Source organism: Halichoerus grypus, chromosome 15, assembly GCF_964656455.1.
Source record: "Halichoerus grypus chromosome 15, mHalGry1.hap1.1, whole genome shotgun sequence".
Taxonomy (NCBI): domain Eukaryota; kingdom Metazoa; phylum Chordata; class Mammalia; order Carnivora; family Phocidae; genus Halichoerus; species Halichoerus grypus.
The window spans coordinates 4,569,235-4,590,667 of record NC_135726.1 but is presented as its reverse complement, the minus strand read 5'-3'; the positions used below and the strand labels follow the sequence as shown (position 1 = coordinate 4,590,667).

Below are 21,433 nucleotides of genomic sequence, written 5' to 3'. Positions count from 1 at the left end.
TGCTCCGCCCGCCCCGGCTCCGGTCCGCTCCCCACTTCGCCGGGACCACTGATGCCCAGTGGTTACCCTTGTTGACGAACAAGGCTCGGTGCGTTCAACTCTGAAACGCCGGCCTCCCCCGGAATGCCTGCGTGGTTTAGGTACTAGGATCGCGGGCTGCTTTCTGCCCACGCGTGGAACCGGCCCACACTTGGCGTGGGTACAGGTGGAGGACGGAAACGTGTTCTGGTAGTGCTTTTGAAAAGGGATGTGCCATACAGTCAGATAAAACTTTCTATCTTGTTTGACTTTCCACAGCAGCACGATAATGCTGAGGGGCACCAACAGGACACGAAAGCGCAGCACTCCGTATTCCCTTCATCATTCTTTAACCAAACTGGTCTAGTATACTAAGTTAGTACACCATCACCTACTAGATTTGTGATCTGGGGCAAGTTGTGCCTCGGCTCGGTGTACCTCACCTTCCTTACCCAAAAGACGTATTTGTATCTCACACGATGAGGGTTCAATGAAACACCATGTTCGATAAACAATGGTGCTTAGTATCTAGACCCACCTACACCTGATTAAGTTCTTCTCCCCATTCTGAGATCGCATCCATGTTAGGAACTTCCAGAGAATTCTTGACTCTTTCGCATTCGCAAATCCTCTAAGTTAAGCAGTGCCTGCTGCCACCATATAATGCACTTGAGCTTAAGCTTCACTGTGGTGTTCTAATGTGGGGTGAACTGGTCTAGGCCACGGTTCTTTTAACAGGCCTTGAAGTCACTGTGCCATTGAATACACAACCCAACTGTCAGTAACTGAGGTAGGCTAGTGAGCTGCAAAAATCCTTGTCGTGTGATAGCAAAGCCCCAAAGTAGGGAACCGGGCACTGCTGCTGGTTCCAAGAACCCTATAAGCTGAAGGGGGGAGGAGTATGAGAGAGGTGTTTTGGAAATCTACCAAGAAAGGATGAGAGCCACAGGATCCTGGTCTGTCGGTTTTCCACCACTCCAGGTTCTAGAGTAACTTCATGCTTCATGTGTATAATAAGGAATTTGCAAATTCCACGGGAAGGTATATCTTTATTCAAACTGAATACTATTTTAAAAGAGTAACAGCCGAGCCAGCAGTGAGACAGACACACAAACAGACTGGACTTGGTTTAGGAGGGCACACGATGTCAAGACTGAGACGACACCACCTAAACCCCCTGGTTCCCAAATGTGGTAAGATTTTGAGTAACTGACATTAAAACAGAGCGAGACTCCTCAAAAGCGCTCTCTCCTTGCTGTCTCCCTTTCTCTTTCCACTCTTTTGAACCCACTACAATCTACCTTTCATCCCCACCATGCGACAAAAATGGCTCATGGCAAAACCAGCAGTGATCTCCATGTTGCCAAAGTCGATCAAAATCTACCTTCAACTATTTACTCAACCTATCGGGAGAATGAGATCAAGAAATCTACTTAGTCTATTTCAAAAGACTTAATAGACACATGGTTATGCACAATTTTCTTGCTGAATTACCAGCTTTTAAGGAATTAGTACCATAAGTGTTCATAGATTAAATTAATTTTAAAGTAATTGTTTCTATGGGGAAAAAGATCTCTCACTCCAAATACAAATACATGGAGCAAAACCTCTCCCACAGGAAGCAGAAGCAGTTTTTACTGTTAAATTTTCAGTTTACAGGTTGTTTCAAAGGTTCTTAATTTTCCACATTCTTAGTAAGAAACCCCATCTACAGCGGCCCAATGATGATTCTCAAATGAGCTCTGGGAAAAAGTATTTTATCAAAGGGGAAACCTAAGGAAGATTCTTGGTTTTGATCTTTCACTAGCTTTGCACCCGTCAGCTTACTTACACAGGTCCTGCTAAGTAGAGAATTTGCAAATATCACTGACGTGATTTACTTTTTCTCATCATTTGGCAGTGACGCAGTCCGTAACCTATAAATAGAAACACTGCTGTGCCACGTAACTCCTGAGATAGAGATATGGTGCTTTTACATACAGTTGCTGCTTCTTACTACATGTCAATAAAATTCAGGTTGATGTGGCAGGAAGTCAAATTTTCTCTAGTCTTAATGACCGTAAGTTAATTGTTAGGTGAGGGAAAATAGCCAAATGTGACAAAATGAAGGCCTCCAAGCAGACTCCATCAACACCTTCCGTGCTGTGTAACACCGCTAGCAAGTTTTCATATCTGAAGGTCTTCTTTGGTGTAATGAAGGCCTGGTCTATAGATGGAAGAGCTTCTGAACTCAACCACTGATCTTCCGAGTCCAAGTCCGATCTGGAAATACTGAGGCAACGGCACTGACAAAACTGTGGGTACGCCATAAAGGCATGGCCAGGCCTAACTCCTAAGGGGATACCATCTCAGATGAAAACAACTCCATACAAGTCCTGATTTCAGCCAATTTACTAGTTTCTGCATCAGTCACAGTAATAAACTCCAAATTCTTAACTTGCATATATTGTCACATTCATATAGTGATTTACAGTTGCTGAAGCACTAGAGAGTGGTCCCCAAAAATGTCTGGCTTTATAAGATCCAAGCCAAAAAAACATTTATTTCACAGTAGGTGTCAAAGCTAACCCCTATCACGGGGGGTTGCACACAATGATCGTCACGCCAACAAAAGCATTCACTGTAATGCGTAAATTTGTTACACAAACCAAGAATGAGCTTCTAACTTATTTTAACACATTACTATATATTCACACACATAATTTGTCTGTATTTTAACCACTATTCCATAAGTAATTGATGTTTACTCCAATAATGCTACTATAAGAGAATATTACATAGAAAAGTGTATGAAAACCAGATATAACAAGCTCTAAAGGGCTAAATTTCAGTTATAAAATGGGTCATAGGCTGAGAAATCACTACTTATCCACAATAATTATAAATCAAGAGATAACTGAGGGTCAACCATTATAGGTTCAAATCTAAGAAAGAATGAATCAGTTCCACAGATAAAAAAAAAAACAACCACCAACATAATGTATGATATTATACATGGCAAACCTATAGCACAAAATTGGGTAGGCTTGTTTAGTGTGAAAAGGAGTAACCTAGAATTTTAAGACCCCGTTAAGTTTCCACGTTAAGCCACCTTAGCAAGACATCTTTTTTAAAGTAACTTACCCATAAATAAAGTTGCCCGAATGTACACAACATATATACACAGATGGTTCTCTAGTGAAATATCGCTTGAAGAGCAGCATTTTCATACACAGAGTCAAACAGAGCTATACAATAGGATACACACGGATTTCTACTGCTAATTATACCAGCGATCTTATAACACTTTCAAAGTCTTTCCTGATGAACATTTGAAAACCAATACTATAATTCATGTACTGAAATGATTTCCCTTAAAAAACAACATTGGAAACTACGAGAGCTGACAAGTCATTATATTTTAATATCAGATTGCTATAGCTCCTAGAACAACATAAATCACACGGCTGTGAGACAGCTTCGAGAAAAAAAAAGAGAAGCATTACAATTTAGGTTCCCTCAATAGGTTCTTGTGCCTCAGTCACTGTGTGCTCTGTGCCATCCACATGATGCGGCCCTTGTGGTTTTTCCACAGCATTTTCTGAAAGTATTATGTGTGCTTTGCAAATGATGAGTCAACAGTATGCTAAATCAACCAGTAATAAAACCAGTAATAAAAGAAAATACAGAAGATAAATTAAATGTGTCCTTCCAAACGTCAGAATACTGCAGGTTCCCAGGAGGTGGCAAAACTTCCCAAACCATCATGCAGTTTCATGCTTTGCAGGATAAGGCCTCCTTACGTAAAGAACGATTGAGAACATTTGCTCCCCACACCCAGAGCCATTCAGGCATATACTGTGCAAAAAGAAACTAAAAATGAAAGAGAAAAAGGTTAGAAGGTTAGAACCCAAAGCACAGACCCTTAAGTGTCAGTATATGACTTAATACAACAAACATCACCAAAGTAAATACAAAAAAAAAAGAAAAAGGGGCGCCTGGATGGCTCAGATGGTTGGGCGTCTGCCTTCGGCTCAGGTCATGATCTCAGGGTCCTGGGATCGAGCCCCGCATTGGGCTCCCTGCTCGGCGGGGAGCCTGCTTCTCCCCCTCTCCCTCTACTGTTCCCCCTACTTGTGCTATCTCGCTCTCTCTGTCAAATGGATGAATAAAATCTTTAAAAAAAAAAAAAAAAGAAAGAAAGAAAAAGCCCTTAGGTGCTCTTGTACCCAAGCACCTATTTTTGCATAAGAACCTATGCTAGACTCCCTGGGAATACAACACACATGACCACTGCCTGCCCACCCCTTCTCTAATGAGGCTGGACAGACTCACACGCAGTAATACAATCCCATTCTTACTTAACCTGGTATCAATAACACATTCATTTGGTTAAGAATGACAAAACCACTCCAGGAATAAAGGGCAGCTGAAATGGATAAATGCATCCGTGATTAGTACTGTGTGAGGGGCAGGCTGGGGTGCAATGAAACGAGAGATATATGGCAATGTCCAGAAACCTTCCTGGTCGTCACACCTGGGGTGCTGTTGCTACCGGCAGCCAGTGGGTAGAAGTCAGGGATGCTGCTGAACAGTCTACAGTGCCCAGGACAGCCTCCCCACAAGGGATTACCCAACACCAAATGCCAACAGTGCTGATGGGGAGAAACCCTGCACTGTGCGGACGCGTTTGTCCAAGACTGAGCTGAGCACAAGTTCTAACTGTATGGTAAGGAAGGGAGATGAATGGGAGGCCCGTCTCAGTCAGTGGAGCATACAACACTTGATCCCAGGGTTGTGAGTTCAAGCCCATCATGGGCATAGAGCTTACTTTTATTTTTTTTTTAAAGATTTTATTTATTTATTTATTTGACAGAGAGAGAGAGACAGCGAGAGAGGGAACACAAGCAGGGTGAGTGGGAGAGGGAGAAGCAGGCTTCCCTGCGGAGCAGGGAGCCTGATGCGGGGCTCGATCCCAGGACCCTGGGATCATGACCTGAGCCGAAGGCAGACGCTCAATGACTGAGCCACCCAGGTGCCCCTAGAGCTTACTTTTAAAAAAAAGGAAGGAAGGGAGATGAACAGGCCACTGGCAAGTGCTAAAATTCTAGCCTTGAACAGAAATAAAGTAACAGAGGTCACCCCAGACCCAGGGAAGCCGCACGGAACAGGAGGGGTCCCAGTATCAGGGACAGCCGCAGCGGCCCATTGCAGGTCCCAGAGAAGCTCCACCTCGCCACCTCAGAGACAGGAGCCCCGTATTTGCCCAGGAGCCATGGGAAACTTTCTGGGGACACAACTAAGGTCTCTCTGGACCTCTTTAAAGAGCCAGGATTTTGTGGATAAAATACTGGGATACTCCTCCTTGGAGCTACTGTTTTAAAGCGAAAGATTCCAAACATAAGGAGATAAAAGAAGTCAGCTTCAGGTCCCTTAGGAGGACCCTGGAAGTAGGGATCCGCTCAAACACGTAGGCACCTGGGACAGACTACAGAACTGGACCCCCTCTTCCAAGAACAGCGGTGCCCCCACTGTCCTGGTTTTGCTTTCCATGCTTTCAGTTACCCATGGTCAAGGTCAACCGTGGTCCAGAAGCAGATGATCCTCCTGACTTACCACCCTGTCAACAGCAGCCTAACGCGACGTCCCCTCACTCCCTCTCCTCACACAGGCAGTTTATCATGTCATGTCAGCACAACAGGAATGCTGCGTACCGTACAGGTATTTTTGGAGAGACCACCTTCACATAACTTTTATTATAGGATATTGTTAAAATTGTTCTATTTTATTATTAGTCATTGTTGTTAGCATCTCACTGTGCCTACTTTATACAGTAACTTCGTCACAGGTATGCACGCACAGACAGGAAAAAACACGGTCTGCACAGGGCTCGGCCCTATCTGTGGCTTCGGGCGTCCGCTGGGCGCCTTGGAACATATCCCCGCTGATAAGAGGAGGACTGCTATGCATTTTTTCAGCATTTATTTAATGGAGAAGGGATCAACACCTAGAAATCCGTTTGTTTTTAATTTCCATTCAATACGGCCGCTGTCTATCACGGGGGACCAGCAGCAGGATGCACCTTGCCAGTTTCTTACGATGCTATGTGTAGAGCCCTCACGGGGGCACCATTTCTGACTTATCCTAATGGGTCTTAGCACCCTGGGGAGCAGGATGGAAAGAGCTAATGGAAGAGGAGAGAACTGCATCCTCTGTGTACTGATAGATTAGAAACTAAAGGGGTGACTCATCTACGTGTTTAGAGGAGGAGAGCGGGGAGGGGAGGGAGGACTGGATCTTGGCCCTGGAAGGCTCTGTGCATGTTCAGAGACCTGACCCACCTGTCTAGGCCTAGGAAAGGAGCTGTCCTCCCCTGCGACAAAAGCCAACAGTAACTGACAGCCCCTGTGGGGAGCCAGAGCCAGAGGAGGAAGTCAATGGCAAATGCCCATGTACAGCTGGCTGGAAATCTGCATTGGCAATGAAAATGCCGACGCCATTATTTCCCAGCGACTGGAATGGTTAGGACCTAGGTAAGAAATGGGGATGGAAAGGAAGGAAAAGATCCCAAAGAACTTGGGCTGGATCCTCAAGCCAGAGTTATTCCAAAGGTAGAAACAAAGCTGCAGTGAAGGTGTGTGGTTCCCAGTTCCCTTCCTGGCTGGCAGCGGGCGTGGGAACTCAGGCTAGGCAGGGGGGCCCTGACCTCTGAAACGGCTGCTGGCCTGCCTCCCCTGGACCCTCACCCACATCTCAATATGCAGCCCCAGAGCCTTCTCAAGGCCAACCAGCTCCCCTCTCCTCTAAATGCCACGTCTTCTTTTTCCAATAGCAACACACACGCACTACGTGGAAACAAATATGCCAAAAGTGGGTAGAAATTGAGAGCAGACTGCAGGCCCATCCAGAGAGCTGAGATGCCCCCACCCGCTTGCCAGTCCCTGTGGCTTTTTCTATCTTCCTACACCAGGAACACAGCCCCCAGAGTAATAAGCAAGACACTTACTGCTCAAGTTGTCAAGTTAATGGCTTTTTCAACCTAATACATACCCACGTGCTTCTGGCCTTCACCTCAAGTAACCCAAACAGAAGGCTACAAGCTTTTCCGCCTTACTCTGTGTTCCGAAGCTGACAACCCTGCCTCGTGCACTTCTGAAAACGAGAAGAAAGGCTCCCAAATCAACACTGATAACTAGTTAACAAAGCCAAGACATTTGACTCCTTTATAGCTCTTTTAAGTTCAAATCATTTTTTTCTATTTTCTGCTTGCAAATCGTTAAGACAACTAGCACAACACAAAGAAGACACCATCATCTGATTACATGAATGCCAAGAAGGCAACAGAGGCCAGTTCCCAAACAGCTCCTGTGCAGAAATGGGGTCCTGCACACATCCGTAAGGGCTGGGCCAGACGAGGAGCGAGGACACCTCCGCCCTAACCTCTGTGCACGCTCATCAAAAAGAACTGTTTATGCAGACTTAGCAATGACCAGTAAAAGACTGTGAAATCACTGTAGAAGCCATCCCGGCAGGGGCTCCCACAAGGGTCCCTCACACAGGAGCAGTGCCCAGCTCTCCACCCCCGACACTCTCACTTCAAACCTCCCCACTCCGCAAGCCCCCACTCACAGGAGCCAGCAGTCAGCAGCCCCTGCTCGTCCCCTCCACTGCACTCTAGGTCCGGCCCCCACTGCCGGGAACCATGCCTTCTCCCCCCGCATCTTCGGGCTTCTCTTCTCCACACACCCCTTCCCACCAGCACTTACTCCCAGCCACATCTCTGCTGCCAGAAATGGAATAACAAATACAACGGCTTCCTCCGGCCAAATCCACCTGCCGCCGTGCCCGCACAGCCTTATTTGTGGAGCGGGAGGTTGCCATGGCCCTCCCCACGCTCACCTACTCACTGCAATCCACAGCTCCCTAAAAGGCTCCCAAAACTGCCTTCATCCAAGGCACTGAGCACTTCCAAGACCCTACAGCCAACACAAGCTATCACTCTTACTCAGGCCCTAACATGGAAGACTGACCGGGATAAGCACAGATATTGCTTTATAAAGTGTGTTTGACACATCAAACTTCCTCCAGGAAACTCCTTATGGGTTAAAAATTGACAGAGGATTGAATAAATAAAACTCCTTCTGATTAAAGAAACTTTTAGCCAAATCTTTCAATAAAAGTAAGAACTAATGTTGATTTTCTTATCTATTTATGTGGTGATGGCATATTTAATAATCTTTATGCAGAGTCCCCATGAATACTGAGTATTTTATACTCCCGCCATTTCCTATAGTAAAGCAGCATACTTCATCTCTTAGGTGCCACACAGATTAAACTATCAGTAAGAATTGCACAGAAGAGAATTTAGGGACTTAACCAGAACCACTACGAGTGTCAGGTTTAAGAATCAGAATGTGCAATTCTCACATTTCAGCAGTAGGTTTCAATCGGATTGCCATGTATCATTTAGAAAGGTTTAGGATGCATTAACCTAATTACAAGAGTTGAGCGCCTACTGTTACCTGGATAGAATGGGACCAGTATCCCGTGGTCCTTTTTGAAATGCCAAGGGTAGAAACAGCATGATGTGCATACACTTTCGGTGAAGGCACCAACCACGAACACTTGTGCAGAAAGCTGCCAGGTGTGGTCACGTTGGTGGCCACGTAGAATGGGATGAGACTCTGTACAAAGATTCCTTTAGAAGCATATTCATACTGCAGTGCTCTGCTGAAGTGGTCTAAATAAGCCTGTTAAAACAGAACAAGGGTAAAGACTTAACGGGCGGGGGGGGGAGGGGGTACTTGGAAGAAAATTCAGAAGAAAACAGGCTTATTACCATTTCCGGAAAAAGTACAGCATAAGTTAACACGAGCTGGGGACAAAGAGCTCAACAAACTGGACCAAACCACATAATAAATGTCCTCTTGCTTTATGACTTTGCTGTCCTAATCAGGAATACATTACCTTAGAAGCAGAATACGCAGCCAGCTGGGGAGTGGGCTTGCAGCAGGAGCCGGATGAGATAGTGACAACAGCACCCTTCTTTCTCTCCAGCATCCCTGGTAACACTATATGGACCATCAAACTAGCCGCAGCAATGTTTACATTTATGATGTCCCAGAGTTTGTCCTCGGAGACCTGAGTAAAATACTGGGGGTAGGGATAAAACACGCCTACGTTATTCACCAAGATGCCAATGTCTTTGTCCTTCAAGGCTTCTCGAATCGGGTCGTAGATCTCGCGGCCGTTGCTGAAGTCCGCAACTATAACTTCGGTTTCCACTCTGTAGGCGTCAGCTATGTCTTTAGCGACCATCTGCAGCTTGTCCTGATTGCGGCTAATCAGGACGATACTGAGACCACGGCTTGCTAGCTCTTCTGCATACGCTCTGCCGATCCCATCGGTCGCACCTACAATACAGGCCAGGGAATGTGAGCATGCTCGTTTCACGGTGTGACCTTCAGAGCAAACCTTAAATACCCCATTTCTGGGTTTAAGCTGAGAAGGGTGCACACTAGAAATAAACCCAGTTCTCATACTGATCACTATGTCGAGTACAATGTCGAATCCAAAGATGAACGACACCTTAGTCAAACACTCTTCCAGACCCCCTGACAAGTAGAGGAAGGGCAGTCTCACGTTCACCGAGCTGGTAGTGAGATACGGCAGGAAACGGTTTTCAAACTTATATCTGGCTTGAACAAGTGCCAGGGAGGTACTTTCCTGGGAAACAATGATAAATCAAAATGAAATTTAAAATAAGGGAACTGACACTGGTGACAATTTCTAAGGACAATCTCAAAAGGGAGCAAAAGGAAAAACAAGAGGTGGGAAGGTGGGCTGAGGCAGGACCGGGAACAGGAGGACAGAATAAAAAGGGCAAAAATCGTTCCAAGAGGAGGGCACTAAGAAAATGTGGACAGAATCACAACAGAACTGTGTTCCCGTGAACACATCACAGTGAATTCAATGGCTCCTCGAATAAGGCACCCCACTGAAAACACAGCTTACACAGAAGAGATAATACTGTTTTGAAATCAGGCAAGGACTGAAATCTCCTCTCTTACCACTCACGACTGCCCATCTTCCATACTGCTTGATCAGATCTGCTCTGCTCACCAGGCGCGGGATGAAATGCAGTCTGACCAGGCTGTAGAAGTCACAGATGACAGTGATGCTCTTCCTGGCTGTGTACCAGGCTCCGACCAAGGCCAGAGCTTCCATGTAGCAATTGCATGACCTGGCGATCTCCCTATACAAGAGGTAGAAGCTGTCAACGGCAGCCATGGCAGCCTGCAGGGAAGGGGAAAGAGAGAGGTGTTCTTTGCTTAATTACGTTAAAGGAACATGCAGAGTGGGAATGAAGGAAGACATCTAAGGATGTCAGAGCTTATCAATTATGCACTCAAATAACAGTAACGCTTCAAATGCATGTAACCCATGGATCCACTCAATGTATAATCTCGTTAACATCTGCAGCTTATGAAGTCCTTTTCTTCCAAGGAGATTAGTCAATGTAACTACCAAGAGCTATCAAATTCCTACTGAAATTCAGGCACTGTGCTGCATGTTGTGGATACAGAGATAAACACAATATGCTCTGCGCCCTAAAAAAGCTCCTCGCCCAGCACAGTGACAGACACAGACTTTTAATTCATGTAACAGCTGAGAGGTGTGTTTACTTCTCTGCTTTCTTCATCATCAGCCAGCACAGAGGGCCTACCACCCACACAGAGACAAAGTAGAAGGAACAGCGGCGGTCTTAAGATACCACCTTGGCCAAAAAGAGCTTACAATCCGTTTGAGACAAAACTAAGCTGTAATAAACTTTCCCATAAATTGTATTATGTATACATAATATGCATAAACGCTTATTTACAAAGGGATAATCCCCAAGCTTAAGGAATTGGTTTTCTTAAACAAGAGAGCAAGCACTCCTCCGTCTTACTGCCGTCGTGGGCACCCCTAACTCTGCCCTGCGCCTTACATCTAAGGGAAGAGTCTAGTACGACTCCTATAAGTATCCACACGGCAAGCATTTCCAAAGCACCTACTACGTTCCATGGACCGTGACAGATGCTAAGGATTCAAAGATGAGTTAAACAATTGCACCTAGGAAAACAGAAGGACACTTAACAAAACTACTTTAAATGCCATATGAACTGCTTTGTGGGTCTCTGTGGTGCGAGACGACCCTGCAGAGGCAAAGGCCAGGCGCCACCAAGGCTGATGAACTTGGTCCTAGATGAGGCCTGGGAACCGCGGAGGCTGGGTCCAACTGTGTGCTGTCTGCGAGGGACAAGATATGGAAGGGATCACAAGAGCCTGCAATTAAATTACGGCAAGCTCTGATGTGCACAAACACAAGGATATAGAATTTATTACATAAAAGAAAAGATGACTTTATTCCAAAATATATATATAACACTTCTGGGAATGGCCTGTCTTTCGAAGTCCTGTTAAAATGGAAAAAAAAAAAAAATTCGTGAAACTAAGAGAATTCCCAACGATAGTAGCAAAAATAGGCATAAGCTTAAGGAAGAATGAGTGAATGCTCCACTGCAGTGTAATCTGAGCCCAATCAAGTTCTGCAGAGTGAAAACGAGCAAAGCAGGAGAAAAACCAATTAGCCACTGAAATGGAACACATTCTAAGAGTGGCAGCATCCTGTGATAAAAGGCATAAAATAATGGAAAACCTGTTGAATATAGAGAGAGAGAGGTATGTGAATATATATATATATACTGATACATATATGAACATGTAATCCAAATTACAAACCAACAAAGGATACAAGGAAATAGGACAGAAAACTGCAGAGAGGAGCAGGCCGCAGGATTCCCAAATGCCCCGCAACAGGGACACAGTCGCTCAGGCAGGACGCTGTACACGGCTACCGTATTAACTAATTGCATGGACGTGGCATTACGTTAAAGAAATATTTTCCCCAAATGGCAGAGAAAACAACTGAAGTTGGGCCATCTCATATCCTGTTGGCAAGTGCTATATCCTGGGGTTCTGTTCATAGAGACGCACCTCCCACAACAAGAATGCCAAAACTGATCGTGAAAAGAAAACTGTAAACTGTATTAACTCCACAGCCAAATCCTTAAATAATATAAGAACAATGAAATGCTCCTTTGGGGTAATTTTTCTTCAAGGACCACACTAGCTGAGACTTTCTGAAATCTGAAGTGTCAAGATCAACGAAGTTTGGACTGAAGAGGCCCTTCTAGTCCTGATCAATCTGCCATTCAGAAGGCAACAACACTCTGAGGGTTGCTCCCAGATCCTTGGAAATACATTCACAGTGAGGATCATCTGTCTCAAATATGTCCATTCTCTTCCTGCGGTGCAGGAATGCCCCTCCAAGCTTCTAGATGCTAGAGACGAGGGAGTGTCGCGTCACCCTTCTCAAGGCCTTGTTCTGCAGCTCAGGACACAGCCAGGTCCCTGCGGAGGTAGCTGGTGGACTGCGCATGCCCCTGATCTGGCGTGCTACCACCGTGTTTGCCATGGCTGTGGCCCTCAATAATCATGACGGCAAGACTCCCAAACAAAGGAATGAAACAGTAATTTCTCATAGGAAAGAACATAAAAACGAAATCCCATGTTAAACCTTCACTTTGGGGAGTTCCTGAAGTAATTTCTTAAAAGCATATACGTGCCTTCTGTCATAACTAATCTAATACGAAGCCACAAGGAAAGTAAATGCAAAACAATAGTATTTGTAGGTACTAGTACTTTTCCAACACAATGTAATAAAATTAGGAATAACAAAACTACAACAAAAAAATCTGGATTCTTGGAATATTAAATCTATTCTCCTAATAACAGGCGGGTGGGGGTGCCTGGGTGGCTCAGTCGGTTAAGCATCTGCCTTCAGCTCAGGTCATGATCCCAGGGTCCTGGGATCGAGTCCCGCATCGGGCTCCCTGCTCAGCGGGGAGCCTGATTCTCCCCCCTGCTCCAGCTCTCTCTCTCTCTGTCTCTTTCTCTCTCAAATAAGTAAGTAAATAAATAAATCTTAAAAAAAAAAATAACAGGTGGGTGTAGATCTGAGATACTGAAACACTGTTTTCTATGAAAATTTATATCCTATGTATCAAGATCTACTGGGTTGTCACCAAAGCAATACTTGTGGGAAAATTAACTGCACCCAGGGTCTGCAACAAGGTTCTAGCTAAAAAGGAGTAGCTCAGATATGGCTCATGAAATGGTCTCAGACTAATGCGAAGCTGTGTAAAGGGAACTTCTTCTCCCCTCAAACACCACTTTTTCCAAGAATTTGAACATTGGTGAAGGAAAAACTATCGACAGGGGCCTGACTACAGAGGAGATTCCCGATTTTTCTGCTGTGGTCCTTAACTACCTTGCTTTTCTCTCACCTTCTCTCAGCCGGTTCTGGGTCTTCAGGAAAATGCTGCTGTCTCAAGGCCAACCTGCAAACAAAAAACAGCATGAAATAAACTCCTTTCTTTTGCCCTCACAGCTCAGCTGGGAAAACTTTATATAAACGTAAGACCAAAGTTCTTCAAAATTAAGGAAACACAAATTCTTACGCCACGAATCCCCTGTGCGGACGGCAGAGCATTTCCTCATCTCAGAAAAAGGAGGGACCAACAGCGTCTGCAGACAGACCCAGCTGCAGTGTGCCCGCTTTTCCCTGGGCCTTCTTTCTTAAGGAACATTTCGTTAAACGGAACAAAACCAGTTACAATAGCTGGGAGAGAGGTGGCGCTCTGCACAGACACTGGGAGCTCAGGACACAAAGCCCCGGAGCAGGCGGGCAGGGAAGGGAGCAGGCTGGGCCACTCTCACTCCCCGATGCCTGCCTGGGCTCGCCGCGGGCCTCAGCCCTCTCCCTGCAAGCCGCCTTCCGGCACTCCACCTGCAGAGCCCCTGAGCTTCCCCACTACTGCGGCCTGGCACCTCGATCCCACATTCCTGGCAGATTCCGCCGGCCGCTGAGCCCCGGCATCCAGCACTTGCCTAATCAGCTGGCAGAGGCGGCGGGAAGAAGTGTCCTGCGGTATTCGGAGCAGCCCCTTCCAGCCCGTGAGTGGGGCCAGCACTTTCAGAATGCGCAAAGGAAAAGAACCTCTGGCACACCTTTCCCCTTCTTTCCACCCTAGACTCGGTTTTAGAAGACCCCCTGCAGGCTGAGTTGCTCCACGGCTGAGGCCAAATCTTATTCCTCTCTGTTCTTCTAGCCCCTTCCACGGGCCTTGGCCCAAAGCAGGAGCTCAGCACGACCCGGTCTCTAGGTCAGCTCTCATCCTGCACTTTCTCGTTCACCAGCTCGCAAGGGGGACCACCAACCTCTCCCGATCCTCTACAGACAGAAAAACCGCATAGGTAAAACCCACCAGCAACCTCCTGCTCAGGTGCATCAGAAAGATGCACCAACTTCAGAGATGCTCTGAGAACAGCGGTTTCAAGGCCCTTGGACCTGGCATGGCCTGGCTTCCTGGCTCTGCCCATCACACTCCCCTCCGCCGTCCTGTCACAGGGGTACCAGGGCGACATTTAACATCACAGTTCCACCAGAGGCAAGCACCTTAAACATATACTGTCATGGCTACATTTGTTTTCAATCACAGAGAATCAGAGGGCTGACAGCGTTCTAGGCCTGGCCTACAGCCTTGAGCGACAGCATGCCATCTCATCATTCCCCAGACACAGCTCAAGATGGAGACCTGACTCACAGCCACCAAACTCACAGAAGACTGAGACATTCAAACACCAACTTATTTAGGAACAATAAACAATACCGCCAAGAAGTCTAAACACGCATGGTCACTGCGTAGGCAAGTCCACCTGGAAAACCAAACTACTAAAACAGCAACGAACAGCTAAGTGTCAGACACTGAGGACCCTTCCCCAGTAAGCCAGGAGTCCCTGCGTCGCTGTGCGCACGGAATTCACCAAGATAAACAGAGCAACTCCGTGCAAAGTGGCGAGGGTACTGCTGCAGGGCATAAGGCCCTCCTGGGCAGAGGGGAAGCAAGGGCACCTCACTGCAAAAGGTTCGGCCTGCCAGGAAACGCTGACAAACTCAACCGGCTCATAGCACAGGAAGTGCACCCAGGGGTAGCTAGGGGGCTGGAAGGGAAGGCCAGACTGTAAAAGGTCTTTATGACAAACAGAAGCGTGCGGACTGACTCTCTAAGTCCCTTCTGCCAAAGGAGGGAGCCAATCGGGTTTGTTGTAAAAGGCGGCTGGCAGCGGTGGGGGGCGGCTGTGCAGGGAGAGAGGGGTCCGGGACCCTCGTCCTTCCAGATGGGGACAAGGCAAGGCTGAACGGAGAGCGCATGGCTTTGTGATGACTCCACGCTGCTTCTCAGACACACCAGACGTTTTCCTACTTTCGCTCATACCCTGATGGACCGACCGTAAATGGAAAATAACAGGACATTAGACATTCCTGGCAACCTCTCAGTCCTCTCCCCACCCTTGAGTACATGATGGAAAATAATGTCTTCCTAATGAAAGAACAGATCAAGACTTCCCCCAAAGCCATTAGGATCTAGGAAGTCTCACGGAAACCAAGTTCAAAGGAGTTTATTACACATTTAAGTCCAGAAGCCTACCAAGATACTTAGCTGCATTTAACTTGCTATGAGGGTTTGACTAGTTCATTTTTCTGCAGACAGGTATTAGCCTAAAACTTAGAGAAATCCTTTATAAAGCAACACTGAAACACAGTAAACTTCTGGCCCCTATCCAATCTGCTTGTAAAAGTTATTATAAAGCTTTGTTTTCTTGCCTCTACAGAAAACTCAATCATCATTTTTCACCAAAATAGGAGAAAAACAGGTGGAGGGAAAGAGTCAGAGCTGTCCCCAAAATAGGAAGAGAGCAACTCCCTATGGTCTGTTAGGCACTTTCTACTTCTACAGGGCAATATTCATCAGGGCTAATGCATTGAACACATCCTAGGTAAACTACAAACTTTGGGTGATGACGATGGGTCCATATAGGTTCGTCCTTGATTTAAAAAAAAAAAAAAGGTACCATTCTGGTGAGTGACGCTGACAGTGGGGGGATGCTCCGTGTGCGTGGGAGCTGGGGGTATACGGGCCATCTCTGTACCTTTGTCTCAATTTTACGGTAAACCTAAAACTGCTCCCAAAGAGTCCTAAAACAAATCCTGTGGGAAACAACAAACAAACCCTAAAGGTAATACTGGAAGTCTAAAAGTGTCACGGGAAAATTATGGTCAAAACTGCAAGGAGAAAAGTCACCTCTTCAAAGCACGGCTATGGGGGTGCCCTCCTGGCTCAGTCTGCAGAATGTGCGACTCTTGATCTCGGCGTCGTGCATCGTGAGTTCGAGCCCCACGTTGGGTGTAGAGATAATAAAATAAATAAACAAAGCACCGCTGTGACCCGTAACATTCTCCTGACCCAGAGTTTAGCGGGCTCAACCTAGCAGGGATGAGGGCAGGCAAACCTCATGCAAAACCTTCACGAATCAAGAGTTCTGGGGGAGAAGTCTTGGCTCAAACACTGACATCACCAAGTTATCTAAACGCATGAGGCCTGAGGGTAAAAGGACATCAGACAGACTGGCCACAATGTTTTCAAGGAAAACGAAGCAAGCATGATGGGAAGACAGTTAAAGCACCACCAAACAAAGGCAGCAAGCCTGGTGGGCTGAACAATGGCCCTGGGAGATGGCCCCGTCCTGACCCTCACACCTCTACCTCATGAATGCCCCACCTTACGTGGCAAAGAGGACTTTGCATATGTGATTAAGCTAAGGACCTTGAAACCAGGAGATGATCCTGGATGATCCGGGTGGGCCCCTGTGATCACACGTGTCCTTGGGGGAGGGAGGCAGGTCAGAGTCGGAGGAGATGTGATCAAGGAGTGGAGGTCAAGGAGGCAGCGGGCAGGGTTAAAAGACAGGAGGCCACAGGATTTGAGGATGGGGAGAGGGGTTACCCTCTAAAATGCAGTCACCTCTAGCATCTGGCAAAGGCAGGAAAGATACTCTCCCCGGAGCCTCCAGGAGTGACACAGGCTTGCTGACACCCTGATTTTAGCCCACTGAGGCTGATCTCAGACGTCTGACCTCCAGAACTGTGAGAGAATAAATTTGCACTGTTTTAAACCACTAAGTTTGTGGTAATTTGTACAGCAACAATAGGAAATTAAGATGGATCAATGGATAGAAGGACAGAAAGAGACAGTCAGCCTCGTTTTTAGGACAGTACAGAAACAAGCTGCAAATCCTGCACATCCCTTAATCCAAAAGCTTCTAGTGTTCGAAGGAGCCAGAAACAGCCTCAGAGATTCCTATGATCTTCCCCCGAGTGGGGCAGGCCTGAGGGAGTCCTCCCCATCCTCATCCACAACTGGCACTGTCCAGCTTTTCAATAAGGCTCCAGGGCTGTGGACTTTATTTTCGTTAAGGTTTTTTCATAGAGAGAGCTCTTCTTTCACACACAGTCTGCATTGGTCTTGCTGTCGGCACTGAAATCCTGTCTGTCCTCCCAAGACCAGCTCAACCCCCCATTCAATGCCAGTGCTCACTGATAAGTGCCAGAGACACACAAGGCCTGGGATGAAGGGGTGCCCTGCGCCTCTTCCCTCCCTTCATCGGCCACTGCACCGAGCCCCCCGAGTTCTTGTCTGTCTTACCCACATGGCCCTTCCTGCACCACTGTGTATTCCGTTCAGCTGTTTCCCTTGTCTCTTGGTTCCCCAACTAGAGCACAGGCCTCTTGAGGGCAGATGTATCCACAACTAATTTTGCTGTCACTTGAAAAAACTGAAAAATACGCACAAAAGTTGTAAAACCTATTACGTGTAGTTCAAAGAATAACCAAACACCCACGTGGCCATCCCACTTAGAAGCCCCGTAGCTTCTTCCCTGATCATATTATCACCTTCCGCCACCCTGGGGGTTACCACCCTCCTCAATTCTGACATCACCGTTCCCTTGTCCTTTTTTTAAAAAAAATAGTTGTATGATTACCCCAGCAGGGATTCTGAAAGAAAGTGCTCAGTTTTGTCTGGTTTTGAACTTCCTCTAAAGGAATCACAGCACGTGCATTTTTGGTGACTTGTTTCTTTCAGTCAATGTTGTTTTCGAGACTCGTCCATGCTCCTGGAGCTGCAGGTCATATACTTTCACTGCTGCACACTAGGTCACGATACAAACACACCCGGAGTCACACATCCATTCTATCGCTGATTTGCATTTGCGTTGGGGTTTTTCTGGCTTTCACTCTACAATTATGAACAGAGCTGCTGTGCACACTCACTCACATCACCCGCGCACAGGTGCTAGAGCACGCTGAAGGGACACACCTGAGTCAGACTGCTGTGCCACAGGGCATCCGTGCATTCAGGTAGGCACTGCCCAAGCCGCTGGGCCAATCCCCACGCCCACCATCAGCCAGTGTGAGTTCACAGTGCTCATCCCCAATGGCTGGCACCCGTAGGCTCACCTTCCGCCCACAGGGTGGCCTTGAAACGGGGGCTCACTATGGTTCTAACTTACATTTCCTGATTATGGATAAGGTTGACTGCATCCTTACGATGCTTCTGTGCTGTTTGTGTGGCTCCTTATCTGTGAAATGCCTGTTCCTAGCTTTTGCTCTTACTTCTACTATGTTGCCTTTCTTTTCTTTCTATATTCTAGATACTGGTTCTCTATGTTTGCTCTCTTTATAGTGCTTTTTTTTTTTTTTTTTTTTTTAAAGATTTTATTTATTTATTTGACAGAGACAGAGATAGCAAGAGCAGGAACACAAGCAGGGGCAGTGGGAGAGGGAGAAGCAGGCTTCCTGCCGAGCAGGGAGCCGGATGTGGGACTCGATCCCAGGACCCTGGGATCATGACCTGAGCCGAAGGCAGACGCTTAACGACTGAGCCACCCAGGCACCCTTTATAGTGCTTTTGATGAACTGAACATCTTGATTGCAATGCAGTCAAATGGATTAATCTTTTTCCTGTATGCTTTGTGCTTTGTTACGTTTCACTTCAGAAATCCCCTCTTAGCCCCAGGACATAAAGGTATTTTCCAATGTGATTTTCTCAAACTTTTCACAATTTTGCGTTTCAGATTTAAGTCTTTAACCCTCCTGTGGCTCTGTGATGGTGTGAGGCTAGGATCGCACCCATCTTTAATATTCCTCCTCAGCAGCTGGCGTAAGGTTGTGTATAAAACATCTGTGTAATAAATAGAAGCAAATACTGGTTTGTGTTCAAAGCTCAAATTTCACTCTTGAGGAGAAAAAAATGTAAGGAGCTTCTCAAATTTTGTGTCAGCACTTTGACAAAGTTATTATTGCTGTATCACGACATTTTGGAATTTCTTTCCTTCCCTTGCCAATTTTTGGGATACCGCTAACCTGAATTCATGGGGAGCTCAGCGGAAGGGCAGAAATGGGAGTTCTCATCCAAGATCCAATAGGCCTGGGTTTCTCCATTTGGAATTAAAATAACAATGGCATCAACTCCTAGGTATCAACCCAAGACAACTTACACAGAAACTTGTAGAGCCACATTCCCAGCAGCACTATTCACAATAGCTAAAACATGGGGACAACCCAAATGTCTATCAACAGACAAACGGATAAACAAAACGCGATCTATCCACATCCCAGAATATCAGTCAGCAATAAAAAGAATGAAGTAGGATGCATGCTGCTACACAGACAAACCCTGGAAACACTATGCTCAGCGAAAGAAGCCAAACACCATATGATCCAATTTACATGAACTGTCCAGATAAGGCAAATCCAGAGACAGAAAGGAGATTAGGGTTGCCAGAGCACAGGCACAGCGGGAATGGGAATGACTGCTAATGGGGAAGGATTTTTTCCTGGGATGATGGTTAAATGGTGGTAGTTGCACACAGTGAAGAGGCTGCTATGAAGAGCACACTTTTAAATCGCTAAGAGGATGAATTTTATGTCAATTTTTAAAATCTACTAAAAAAAAATACTGATTTGTTGAACTCTATGCCCCTGGAATATTACTGTAGACTAAACCACAGATTCTGAAAATAGACCTCCTGGAGTCAGATCAAGGCTCTGCCCCCCCCCCCCCCAAGAGCTGTGCTGGGTGAAAGTGAAGTTACTTCGCCTCTGCATTTTCCTTACATTATCTTATGTTACCTAAACACGGAGATAATAGTTCCAGCCTAAGATTTCGTAAGAATTAAACGAAGTCATACATATAAAGCACTGAGAACAGTGCCCAAATTTCAGTGCTCAATAAACCTTAGCTATTAGCTGCTGGAACTCCGTGTTCAACGTTAGCTAGGGGCTATCTGCATGGGTCAGGGTTAGATCCCAGAGCTGGCTTTAAGCCAAAGACACCGCTAAGGGCTTTATCCCTGACCCCTCACTGTTCTCTCACCAACGTTAGGAGGCAGAGTTAGAATCATCCCGTTTACAGATGGGGAAACTGAGGCCGACAGAGATTAAAGTGACATAGCCAGGACCCCACGGGAATTCGGGTCAAGGTCTCCCAAAGTCCAGAGCCCTGGCTAGCCTCCCCACTGTGAGACCCCCGGGCGGGCATCCTGCTGGCATCGCCGCGCGGGCTCCAGGGCTTGGGTCTGCTGGGCGGCACGTTCCTCCGAACCAGGGACAGCCTCATCCATCTCCGGAACCCTTCCATTCCAGCACCTGACGGCGCCCAGCAAACCCCAGCAAACCACCGCGCTTCGGGAGCCGCTGGTGCCCTCTCTCCAAGAGCTCCCTTATTCTGAATTACTCCTAATTCAGAACAAAGACAACAAATCCCACTCCAACCAAGTCCTTTAGAAATGAGAATAAAGGAGCACGGACAAAGGGGTGACTCTCGGAGCCTCGCTGGGACCCCCGGGCTAGGGTCTGGGGCCAGAAGGGCCGCGCTCGGGTGGGTGGGGCCCCATATCTGCCGGGTCCTGGGGGAGGGGGCGGACCCAGAACAGGGGGTCCTCCGGGGGTGCAACGCCGGGATGGAGTTGGGAAGGGGCGCCGTGGGGCTGGGGGACGAGTCTGGAAGGAGCGGTGCCGAGGCCGGGGTCCGAGGGAACGGAGAGACGAAGGGGTTCCGGGGTGCCGATGGCGCCGAGGGGCACGGTCCCGGGGGGCGTGGCGGGGAGCACCCGGAGGGATGGGCCGAGGGAGAGCAAGTGGGGCCGGGACCCGGGGCCGGGCGCGGGGAGGCGGGGGGGGCTGCGCGGTACCTGCAGAGGCTGCGCAGTCTCCGAGCCGGTCCCGCCAGAGCCGCGCGGCCGCCGCCCCGGTCACCACCACCACCACCACCCCCCCTGTCACCACCACCGCCGCAGTTGCCGCGAGCCGCGCCCCACGTGACCCGCGCACGCGCCGGGGGCGGAGCCGTTGCGGGGCCCGCCCCCGGCGTCCTGACGTGCCGGCCCACCCGAGTGCGCGTGCGCGGCGGTTGCTGTGGCGACCAGGCAA

General features: G+C 47.4%; 1 protein-coding gene across 1 annotated transcript; it reads right to left on the bottom strand.

Moving 5' to 3' along the window:
• Window positions 1-1,047: 1,047 nt before the first annotated feature.
• On the bottom strand, window positions 1,048-21,334 carry HSDL1 (hydroxysteroid dehydrogenase like 1). Its single transcript, XM_036104936.2, has 6 exons — window positions 21,196-21,334; window positions 13,389-13,442; window positions 10,068-10,293; window positions 8,965-9,410; window positions 8,520-8,747; window positions 1,048-3,870 (listed from the first exon to the last, which is right to left on the bottom strand). The coding sequence occupies exons 3-6, from the start codon at window positions 10,285-10,287 to the stop codon at window positions 3,772-3,774; spliced, it is 993 nt and encodes a 330-aa protein (XP_035960829.1). The 5' UTR covers window positions 10,288-10,293; window positions 13,389-13,442; window positions 21,196-21,334; the 3' UTR covers window positions 1,048-3,771.
• Between the last annotated feature and the right edge of the window lie 99 nt (window positions 21,335-21,433).